At 45.1% G+C, this 12230-nt stretch overlaps 1 protein-coding gene across 2 annotated transcripts in view; it reads right to left on the bottom strand.

Annotated features, from left to right (window-relative positions):
• EML5 (EMAP like 5) overlaps positions 1-3698 on the bottom strand; it is a gene marked incomplete at both ends in the record, with an annotated part of 107835 nt that extends 104137 nt beyond the window's left edge. For both annotated transcript variants that reach the window (XM_081111714.1, XM_081111713.1), the window contains one exon: positions 3502-3698. In XM_081111714.1, coding sequence (XP_080967840.1) covers positions 3502-3698 — 197 coding nt within the window. The remainder of the gene's footprint in view (positions 1-3501) is intronic.
• Positions 3699-12230: the final 8532 nt, after the last annotated feature.

Here is a 12230-nt window from a genome sequence, read left to right as displayed (position 1 = left end):
GGAACTGTATTTAAAGGGCCAGAAGTTGAGAACCACTGCTCTAGGGTTTCTGGTTTGAACATCTAGATGGCTTGGGTAGTAGTCAACAAGTCAGAACATACTAAATGAATAGTAAAAGGAAAGGTAAGTGGAATAAAACTTAGTTCAACATATTGAAGTTAACCAACATATCAATACTAATAAAAGGGTAATATGCTAATTAGACCAGACATCTTCCGGATGTCCTTCCAGACAAAGACACGGTTGTGGGGGCTGAGGCAGAGGCAGTTAGGGGCAATCAGGCAGGCAAGCAGGTGAGCGCTTAGGAACCAGTGGTCCTGCATACTGCGAGAGGGATGTCTGACTGCTGTTTAGGCCTGATCCCGGCAATCGGACATCCCCCAAGGGGTCCCTGAGGGACACCCCCCCCCCTGCACGAATTTCGTGCACCAGGCCTCTAGTCATATTAATAAATAACAACAGAACCCACACATAGAAACAGATATAGAAAACACATTTGACAAAAATTTAACCCCTTTTATGATAAAAGTACATAACAACCTAAGAAATTTAGAGAGAGAACTTCCTAAATCTGATTAAACCCACTGCTAATATCTGGCAACTGTCAGATTCTAATGTGCAGCCAAAGTTGAGAACCACTGAGATAGAGGGTGTTTTTCAAACTTCAAACAGCAATATGTTTACAATCAGCTGAGAGTGTTAAAATTCAGCATCTAATTCAGTAGGTTGGGTGGGGTTGGAGATCTCCATCCCTAAGATGCTCCCAAGTGATGCTGAAGCTCCTGGTCTGAGGACCATACGTTGAAGCAACTGCCAGCCATGTGTCATTTTTTAAAAATAACCAAGTAAACTAGAAGCTGCTGGGACAAATCTTGAAGGCCAGTGTTGTATTTTGGAAGACAGCTTTCTGCTCCCCTCCCCCGTTCACCTGATCACCTGAGCATACAGTCCCCTGGAGAGTCTCGTGATTACAATATGGGATGGGGCAAAAGTCGGTTTATGGCTGGGAGTATGCAAAACACGAAGTTTATGCTTGTATTTGTACTAATGACTGTATTATTTTCCATATGAACAACCGTAAACCTACTTTTGCCCCCACCTTGTAAAAATAAGAACAAGTGACCCTAAAATTCCTGTATTATTTCTGACAGTGAAACTAATTTCTATATAAATCAGTACTGATATAAATACAACTAAAGGATAAATTACTAGAGAAGTATAGATATGTGGTAAAAAGAAGTAAAACAACAAGCAACATGGACAAAAAGGAGAAGTCATGTGGCACCATCATTAGCAATATTAGATGTAGTAAGATGACAGAAAAACTGGTAAGTAAATGATAGACTGGTTGTGGTTCATTCTTTACAAGCCATATAGCATTTACAGTTTCAGAACGTAAAGAAAATAACCGGCTCATTCCGGTTAGCCCCAGACTAAGTCAGATTTGACCAATAAGTTTTACCTAAGTTTCAAGCAAATATGGAAACAAAACAGATGATAAAAACAGTAAACTTTTTAGTACTAAGGCTAACATTTCAACAACACTGTTTTCCACTATGCATCACATTTATGAATATTACCTTTTTAGCTATGAAATAATTGAAAATTCTTGAAGTACTTTCTATATTTATATTTCAAGCACTGAACTGAAAGAAAATGAAAAAGCCTGAACATCTGCCTGATCTATTTCACAAGCAATAATGATCTGTCATTGTTCGATATGAAATTTCCAGAGCCTTTTCACTGATTCTTACTTAATCTATACTCTTAGTACTGTATTAAATTTGTGCCACCAATTTCAAGATGCAATATGAGTCCGATTTTACGATCCCATTGCAATTTTTTTCAGGAAACCTTTTTAGTGTTACAAATTGTTTTAAGGATAAATCTTTTATCTATAGAAAAGTAACTCGCCATTTTGCAATATTGTGAGTCAATGTATGGGCTGTGCAACTACATCTATCTTCCTACCTACCTATGTGAAAGGAAAGCAAAAGCATTACCTTCCTTAGGGCTTACTGAAACACAATTATAAACATTCAAGCAGTGTGACCTATGACATAACTTCCACTTACTACTGGATGCACAAAAACCTAGTGCCCCATCAAATAAATCGTATCTAGATTTCAAAGACCCTCATACCATCCTGCTTTCAAATACCAAAGAGTACACATACAACAGAGGTAGGTACGCTCCGAGAAGACCTCAAAATACTTCACACCTCCCTCACCCACTGAATTCAGCCTAATAGACTTGAGTACCTGGAGGATGGTTGCTTCAACCAGGTAAAGTTACGACCTAACCGTCTAACCCCTGTTCTGTGGGCGACCTAACACCCGGAAAAGAAAGAAACTGTCAAGGATCATGAAAAAGACAGAGAACTGGCATGAAGTCTACTCTTGGGATTAATCACAACAAACCAATGAACCCAAAACAACCCCCGATTCCCTATTCCACAATCTCAACTTCTGCTCTCAGTACCTTTACTCCATCTTACCCCTTTTCCCTACGGATCACGGATGTACACACAAAATAAAAGAACTTCATCGTTTATGGAACTTATGTTTCTTGCCTGTAAGACACCAAACCCAGATACTGGATTTGGAATGCCCAATTTAAATCCTGTGGCGTGACCAAATCCAATCACAGAATTTCTATGAAAAACCCAGAAGCGGCACACAAAACACATGCTCCAAATAGTTTAAGCAAAGGCGTCCATCACCGACACGTACGCCGTGCTTGAGGCAGTCATCAATTTCTGCAGCTTTTAACTCTATTTGCCACCAAAGTTCCTGCCGAGACCCTGACTGAAACCTACATTTCAAAGACACCATCCACTAAAGAAATGTCAACAAGCACGGAATACCGCCCAAAGGAGAATAAAAATTAAAATTAAAAAAATGTAACGTAAGCCCAAAATACAAAAGTGAACTTATTGAGGGGTGCTTTAAAGAGGAGGAAACCAGGGGATTGGGAAACGGAAGCTTCTTTCCCATGACACCTATATTCCCACACTGCCTTTGGGGGTGCAAGTGCTGATCGCTAAGGAACCGCGGGCGGCGAAACCTGAACTAATGACAGCGGCCGAGAGGTGCGCGCCCCCGGTTGCGATCAGTCCTCTATCGGGCACGGGACTTCCCCCCGGCGCTTGAAGAATCCGTTGAACCAGAAACCTCGGGCGGGATGTAAAGGAGCAAACTGCTACCTAAATAACCTTTTTGCAGTTTCGCAAACGCGGAGGCAGGAGGGTACCCAGCCAGAGCGCCGAACGCCCGGAGCCCCCCGGACTGGGTGTCCCCGCCCCGCCCCGAGGGAGACGAGCGCCCGAAGACGCGGAGAGGCGTTTGCAGGGGGAGGACCGCTGGCCTCGGACGAGGCGCCCGCGGGCTGTCTGTCTCCGCGGCGCCGCTCCCGGCGGCACCGGGTCACCGCGCCCGGGAGGGCTCCCGGCGGCCGCCCCCTCCCGCCCCCGCGCCCGCGCCCGCGCCCGCCCCGCGGCACCTGATGATGTCGTCGCTGTGGCCGCGGTAGAACTTCTGCCGGTGCTCCCGCGGGCTGTACACCACGCCGACGCCCGCCACGAAGTACACGATCTCCTTGGCCGCCGTGTAGTAGAGGTTGTTGCGGCACTGGTGGCCCCGGTAGCCGTACACCCACTCGAGCCGCAGGTGGCAGCTCGGGGCGCTCCGGGCCGCCATGTCGGGGCGCCCCCTCCGCCGCTCCAGCTCGGGCCCGCGGCGGCGGCGGGGGGCGGCCGGGCGAAGGGAGCCCCCCGGCTGGCGGCCGGGACTCGCCGCCGGCCGCGTCCTCTAAGCGGCGCCCGGCAGGTGCATGTCGCTTCTCCGGGCCGCCGCCGCCGCCTCAGCCCACGGGCGGGAGGACCGCCCCGGCCTCGCGGAACATGCCGGGGGCCGTCCCGGGGGTGCCGCGCGCCCTTCCCCGCCTCGGCTCGCTGGTCTCAGCCCGCAGCGCCCCGGGGGAGACGCAGCCGAGCGAGGGCCGCCTCCCGCCTCCACGCCCCGGCCGCCGCCCGCGCTCCCGGCGCCCGGCCCGAGCCACCTGCGGCGTCCGCGCCCCGCCGCCGCCTCGTCCCGCTGCCCCGCGGGCCCGCGCCGCGCGCCCCCGAGCCCAGCACCCGGCCTCGCGCGGCCCCGCCCCCGCCCCCCGCCGCCGCTGCGCGCTCGCCCCGCCCCGCCCCGCCCCGCCCCGCCCAGCGCGGAGCCTCGGGAACGCGGCGGGGTCCGGGGTCGCCGCTCCTGCGCCGTCGCGCTCACCCGCGTCCGGACCCGCTCCCCGGCGGCGTGGCGAGCGACCCCGATGCCCAGACCGCGCCCCGCCCGCCCGCGCGCGGGGAGCTGAGCCCTCGCGGGGACCCCCAGGTCGCGGGGACCCTCGGCGACTCCGTCCCTGCCGCTGGGTGTCCTCGCCCGGGAAGCGCCTGCCTGGGTTGCAAGGCCCGGGGACCAGGACGGGGCTGCATTTGCGCCGGGAGGAGCAGCACCGGGATGCTAAGCTCTTTTTCTTCTTCGAATTCTGAGTGTGAGTGTGTGTGTGTGTGTGTGAGTGTGTGTGAGTGTGAGTGTGTGTGTGTGAGAGTGTGTGTGTGAGTGAGTGTGTGTGAGTGTGTGAGTGTGAATGTGTGTGTGAGTGTGCATGTGAGTGTGCGTGTGTGAGTGTGCGTGTGTGAGTGTGTGTGTGTGTGAGTGTGTGTGTGAGTGTGTGAGTGTGTGTGTGTGTGTGTGAGTGTGTGTGTGAGTGTGTGTGTGTGAGTGTGTGTGTGTGAGTGTGAGTGTGTGTGTGTGTGAGTGTGTGTGTGAGTGTGTGTGTGTGTGAGTGTGTGTGTGAGTGTGTGTGTGTGTGAGTGTGAGTGTGTGTGTGAGTGTGTGTCTGTGTGAGTGTGTGTGTGTGAGTGTGTGTGTGTGAGTGTGTGTGTGAGTGTGTGTGTGAGTGTGTGTGTGTGAGTGTGTGTGTGTGAGTGTGTGTGTGTGTGTGAGTGTGTGTGTGTGAGTGTGTGTGTGTGTGAGTGTGAGTGTGTGTCTGTGAGTGTGTGTGAGTGTGTGTGTGAGTGTGAGTGTGTGTCTGTGTGAGTGTGTGAGTGTGTGTGTGCGTGTGCGTGTGAGTGTGTGTGAGTGTGTGCGTGTGAGTGTGTGTGAGTGTGTGTGTGTGTGTGTGAGTGTGTGTGTGTGCGAGTGCGTGTGAGTGTGTGTGAGTGTGTGCGTGTGTGTGTGTGAGTGTGTGTGTGTGTGTGTGTGTGTGTGAGTGTGTGTGTGTGTTTCTTGCTGTTTCACGCTGCTCACTACACCAGACCCTGAGTGAGGATAAAACCCGACCCCCTAACTGCATTTTCTCATTTGTGTGGGTGACCTCAAAGCTGAAGGAATTTAGGTCGTAAAATAACACGCCAGATCCGACTTGTTAATACATAGCAACGGTACCTGAATTTTTAAATATTTCTGTTTTGAACAGCGGTACGTTGTTGATACTCCTTGCATTGTAGTCATGGCTTGGAATGGTGACCCTGGAGAACGCCCGCTAACGAAAGCCCTGGCAGCAGTGGGTTCCTGGCTAGGCTGTGCCCGTTCCTCTGGTACTCAGTTTTCTAAGTGACCCCTTTCTCATGGGAATATGGCCAAGGTTAACCAACACCTGCAAAAAATAAAATATTTGAAATCCATCCTTTAAGAGGTTTTAAGTGCAGAATGAGAGCCATGAGGTTTACAACAGGAAATATTAATAAAATACAAATATGAATCCTCCCGTGTCTAAAAATACTGTTTTGGCCCTGACCAGTTTGGCTGGGTGGATAGAGCGTTGGCCTGCAGACTCAAGGGTCCTGGGTTCGATTCCGGTCAGGGGCATGTGCCTTGGTTGTGGGCACATCCCCAGTGGGGGGTGTGCGGACGGCAGCTGATGGATGTTTCTCTCTCATCGATGTTTCTGGCTCTCTCTCTCCCTTCCTCTCTGTAAAAAAAAAATAAATAAATAAAAATCAATAAAATATATTTTAAAAAAATAAAAATAAAAATCACTGCTTTGGTTTCCCTGGGAAATACTAAAACTTGGAAATCTGACAAAAGCTAGAATAAACAATCCTTTCAAGAAAGTGGCTGCTTATGCTCTGTCGATTGGTTGGAGCAGCATCAAAAGGTGCAGTTCAATTCTCAGTCAGGTTCCAGGTTCCATCTCCATTGGAGGCAACCAATAGATACATATTTAAGTTCTCTCTCTCTCTCTCTCTCTCTCTCTCTCTCTCTCTCTCTCTCTCTCTCTCTCTCTCATCAATAGAAATGCCCTCGGGTGAGAATTTTTTGAGAAGTGACTGCTCAAAGGTGATGATTCCTATATGGTACCCATACCTTAGAATGGATGTTACACAGCCTCTACTTCCTCAAAGAAGCAAATTACCAATTGCAGGGGAGAAGGGCCATCTCAGAGGAAGGAATCTACATAAATGTCATGCAAAGCAAACTTCAAGAAATGAGCCGATTTGGTGAACTCTGCTAGGAAGGCTGGAAATAGAAATCCAATGCACTGTAGTTCACCGTTAGCATCTAACAGGGTGGTGAGGAAGTACAATGCAGGAAAAAGTGATTGTAAGAACTTCATAAAATTCCCAAGCTTTCAGACATCCTCAAGTTTATTATATTTTTGCAATTCCCAGAGTGATTAGCTATAAAACTCTTGTAATGAAGAGGCCCTTGTCCTAATTTTCAGGAACAGCCAAGAATTAGAAGAGAGGAGTGAGCAAGATTGGGGGAAACGTGCCCACTCTGCAGCTTGTCTTTGGTCAGGGGTAACAAGAATCTTAGCAGAAAGGAGTGAGGATGTAGATTGGGTTTCTGGCACCTGCTGGAAAGAAAACAAACTCAGGCCCAAGAAGTGGCTCTGAAGCCATAAGACCAGGGTGCACCTAGATTTTTTTGTTTGTTTGTTTTTTAATAATGTTTGCTAACTCACTAGTGAGTTCCTTGAAAGTCCCTGGTGAGAAAAAGAAAAAGTGGTTGATTATTTAAACTTAAGCAGTGAACTTAGAAAAAGATGGAGTATTTTGTTGCTATACATTTGTGGTACATTAATTTCTGGTTACATGTAATTTTTATGAGATGTAGGATGGTGAAGAATAAATACTTTCCCCTGTGTTTTAGATTTTTCAGGACAATGTATTCTGGATCCCATGATACATATTTAAGTACTCATATTAATAACAAATTTAAATATTTTCTTTTTCCATTATCCTATTTTCCATTACGATTTTTAATGACCCAAGGGTGGAATGTGAAGCAAAAATATTCTTAATTAAACCATCTTCAACTGACAACTCAGGACCAAAAGAGACAGCTGAGGCACAAAAGTGACTAAAAAATGACACATTTCATTAATATTAGAGGGGGGAAACCTGATTAGTCCTTACAACCACAACTTTATATAATCTGTTACTAATGTCACATCAGAATGCTTAATCAAGCTTTTATTGCTAAATGAGATTCCACTATCTGTGCCCTTTGAAAGTAATGAAAATCAGAATGCAGGAGAAAGACCCCCCCCCCCAAATTCCACATACCAATGAGTGGCATTGTTAGGCATTTTAAATATATTACAATGCCCTTTGGAAATCTATTTCATGAAACTTGAGTTCCTAGTATGGAGTTTTCTATTCCAGAATATTTCTGAAATTAATGCAAATAAATTATTTGCTGGCTACCAATTTTAGCTATCCTCATGTCTACAAAAGAAATATAAAGCAAAGTACATGAAACCTAAAAGCCAAAATTCACACTATTAATTCTAGCTAGCTAATTTAACCAACTTAGGAGTTGTAATGATATTTTAATAAGCTATCTATAAAAACATTTTTGTGATCATATCTTTAATTAGCCTGTTTTTGTGTCTGGAGCCTAACACAGTGCCTGACACTACAATAGATGCCCCATGCACCTTTGTCAGCCACTAAATATAAATGAGAATACTTGTGTAGTCATGATAGGACTCCTGTTAGTTTTATCTTGAATAGCTGAAACTTTTGAAAACTTGAACCTTTTCCGATCTCCAATACTGTATTAGCCAGGACTTCTTTGGTTGTATGTGACAGAGACTCACTCAAAATGGCTTGAGATCAAAAGGGAATTTTAATACCTCATAGGACTGCATCAATGGCACTTGGATACTAGGGCTCAAGTGATGCCATCCGAACCAGGTCATCAGGATTAACTCACTTCTGCTTCCCTTTGGGTTGATTGCATTGCCAGACAAGCAAAATAATGGCCAGTAGCTCCAGGTATACATCCTATCCTCTTTGCAATTCCTGTGGGAAGAGCATTCTTCTCAGCAGTTCTCTTGGGAACGCCTAGACTTCAGCCCCATTGGCTCTGATTGGTTGACTTGAATTACGTGCCTATCCTTGGATCCACAGAGTAGCACCTGGGGCAGTAAAACCACAGGGAGGGGGAGTGAGAGATGGGTGAACCTCCCAAGGAAAATTGAAGTGGGAATAGAAGAATAAGAAGGAATGGATGCCAGCAGTGACTACCTATGACTGACTTTGATGCTTTATCATCTTCCAATCTCAACTTATATAACGAAATACACATGAAATCTAAATTTAAAAAACAGGTGTCTGCTAAATAAATGCAGCTTTAGGACAAGACTTCTAACCAGATTGCCACCCAAAGACCCTCCCCTGAAAAAAAATTCTAAAGCTAGCCCCAGATGCCAGGCAGGCCAAACAAAGAAATCACAAGCCAAGTTACGGATCTTAGTTTGTCTATTAACTAACTAATTAACTAACTTTCCCTAGGTCGGCAGGTTGGAAAGCTAGGCAGTTATCTTTGGTTCCTTACTGTTTCGCACCTCCCTATAGCCAGTTACCAACTCCTTTGACTCTATTTTAGAAATATCCCTAAATGTCACCTGCATCTCTACATCCAGACTCTCCCAATCCCAATTGCCATAGTTCAATTCAAGTTCTCGTCTTTTCCATAGATTTTGCAATCTGAGTTATCTGTAAAAATCATGTCTGATCATATCATCCCCTTTCCAAGAAACTTTTCTAGAAACAACTTAGCAATAGGCATCTTGAGCCTTGAACTGTCATCCTCTGACTCGCTAATTTATCATCTAGTTACCTGCTAATAAAATAATTAAAAATGCAGATCAAGATTTATGTGCCAAAATATTTATCATGGCACAAGCTACCATTTATCAAGCTATCCAACCATATGGAAACTTTAAATTGACTCAGAGCATATGAAAAATATTATAAAATCATTGAAAATTAGGTTTTCAAATAAAATGTTGGCTCATTGGAAATTTTCCATAACAGAATATAAAACATTTTTTAAAAATCAGGATAAAAAATGGATGTACAAAATGAGCCTAATTATGAAACATATTAAAGACAGGAACAACGATGCCAATGTTAGCAATTTTGCAATATGATGGGTAATTTTACACACTTCTTGGTATGTTTTCTAAGTTCTTTAAAAATATACATATAATGAGATAATTTTTTTTCTCAGAATTCCTCATGGGAAGGGAACTACATTTGTTTGGGGGGAAGGGGTTGCCCAAATGGGTGCTTGGTATATAGAAAATAAGATCCCAGAGGAGCCAAATGTGGACAGAACTGTTCTGCATGAAGATTGAGAAAGAATTTGTTGCACCAGGAAGATGAGGGAGGAAGCAAGTCAGAAATACGGCCAAGCTGCAGTTTTTCCATGCAACTCTCTTCAAAACCTCTCAAATCTTAAAGTTTCTAAACTCATGAAATGTTAGGTTACTTTTTTTTTTTTCGTGGAAACTAGAGAAACTGGGCTTCTCATCTAGATTGAGGTAGGAGACAGCAAAGACCAATTGTGGCCTAGAGCAGCTCCAGGAAGGAGGAAGGAGAGAGGAGGGGGATTTACTGATGCAGCTCCCTCCTGTTTCCTCATTCCCATTGGTCAACCCTGGCAGTGAATGCCCACATTTCCAGGTTGCATCATCTAGCTTCTGTGATCTTTGGGCCACTGGCTCCCTGAGCCCCAATTCCCACAGGATAAGGCAAAGAGGGCCAGAGAGCAATTGCATACACAATGAGCTGCATTACAGGAGAGGAATCTCCACCACGGTCAGGGCACCCAAATCTTTTTTGTAAAGGGCGGGAAGCCTGACCTGAGGGCCCTGAAGGGAGACATCTTCTTGATTATACTGGACCACGAGCTAACCTCCCCTTTATCCAGAAGAAGATGCTGTCTTTATCCTCCGAGGCTGTTCGCTACACAAACATCCTAGAAAAGATAGAAACAGAGGCAGTCAGTGCCTCTGCAAAGAAGATGTGCAGCAACAGGGAAGACCTGTGGAACGTCTCTCCCAACAGAGATCCAACCTGCAGCGCTTCACCTGCTTTTTCCCGGAGTAGACAGGCTACCAAATTGTGATCCACATGTAACATTCATGTCTGCAGCCACTGAGAATATTGAGTTAAGCAGGTAATGCAACATAATATTGTCCAAGGCTAAGCTGGAAAGGACATATTTTATTCAGTCAGACTATGTTGCAATAGGGAAGAGGGTCCAGAGTAAGCTGAACTCAACTTCCCTGAAACAAAGGGTTGGAGACCTTTTCCAGGCTGGGTGTGGGAAGGGAAAGGCACTGTTGGTGTTCAGGGGCATCAGCCCCTGTGACCAGGACACCCGGGTTTGTTCATTGGAACTTATCGGGAAGGAAATAAATTTCTATCTTTACCACAGGAGGCAGTGGTGCAAGTTGAAGCAAAGCAGCCACTGAAGTTAGACCCTTGTCCTCCACTTAGCAATTATCATGTTGAATTTTGGGAAATTATTTATGCAGATACAGGGACAGAGAGTGAGCCAGTGTTTCAAAGAGACAGCTCTCAAGTCCTTGAAGAAACAGGGGTGGTAGATTTACATCTCAAAGGGCAGAAGAAAGGACTTATAATTAACTGCAAGCTTTCTGACATATCTGCTTTAAGAGGGAGTTCAGGGGTCTAACACCTGGTTTTGGCTGGAACAAATAAATTGTCCTGGCCATGTTGAGCTGATTCCCAGGCAGGCATTTTAAGGGGGACTGGGGTCAGTCTAGGGACATAGCCTGAAGCTGCTAGAACCATGCTAGTTTGGTCTCGTAGTGCAGTGGTTTGGATGGAGTTGCTATAGACCAAGAGTTCTGCCGTTCTCAGTGTAGCAGTGGTATGACTAGTTATAAGCAAGAAGTAAAAAGCATATTTTGACATCAATCTAATAAAAGAAGACATGAGAAATTTTTGCTCAATAAGCTTTTAACAGAACACCTTCAGGACCAGAAACAACTGTGCTCAAACAGGGAAGTAGCTGTGGATGCTGGCACAGATACTGAAAGACATTGTTATTAACTGTAGTAGCGATTATCCTGTTATTGCCGGCTTGTTCCAAGTTCTCAGGTTTCTAATGCCTTCCAGCCTATCACTAAAAATTCTACTATTCGAAAGCATGCCACAGAAAGAAAGAAAAATAATTCCTAAACACAATCCTAATCATTCCTAAACATAAATTCAGCACCCACGTGTGAATCATTGATTGGGCTTGGTACTATGGAGGCGTAATCAGGGAAAATGAACTCTCAGTCTGTGCTTTGGAGAATGTACGTTGGAAAAAGGAAAACAAGAAAAAGATGTATTTTTAAAAACAAATGAAAAAATAAACAAGGGAATAATATATAAATTAATATATATGTATATATTAAATACCGTAGTAAAAAATGATAGATTATAGAGTAAACATAATCTTATCAAAAGAGACTTTATTGAATTCTACTGGTCACTAACACCTATTGCATTAAAAAATGGATGTAGAGCCCTAACCGGTTTGGCTCAGTGGATAGAGCGTCGGCCTGTGGACTCAAGGGTCCCAGGTTCGATTCCGGTCAAGGGCATGTACCTTGGTTACGGGCACATCCCCGGTGGGAAGTGTGCAGGAGGCAGCTGATCGATGTTTCTCTCTCATCGATGTTTCTGGCTCTCTATCCCTCTCCCTTCCTCTCTGTAAAAAATCAATAAAATATATTTTTTTAAAAAATGGATGTAGAAAAGATAAGAAACAAAAGTAGATTTGTCATAGTTGTGCAAAAAATTAAACTTAGTTGAAAAGTATTTATGAAAAGATTAGTTTTAAGCTGATTTTGATGGAGGAGGACATTTCCTAGAGAAGCAAATATAGTCTAGTTGAATATAGTACAGTTCTCAAAAAAGGAGATAT

The sequence above is a fragment of the Myotis nattereri genome (genome assembly GCF_964212035.1).
Source record: "Myotis nattereri genome assembly, chromosome: 1".
NCBI lineage: Eukaryota > Metazoa > Chordata > Mammalia > Chiroptera > Vespertilionidae > Myotis > Myotis nattereri.
This window is presented reverse-complemented; position numbering and strand designations above follow the sequence as displayed.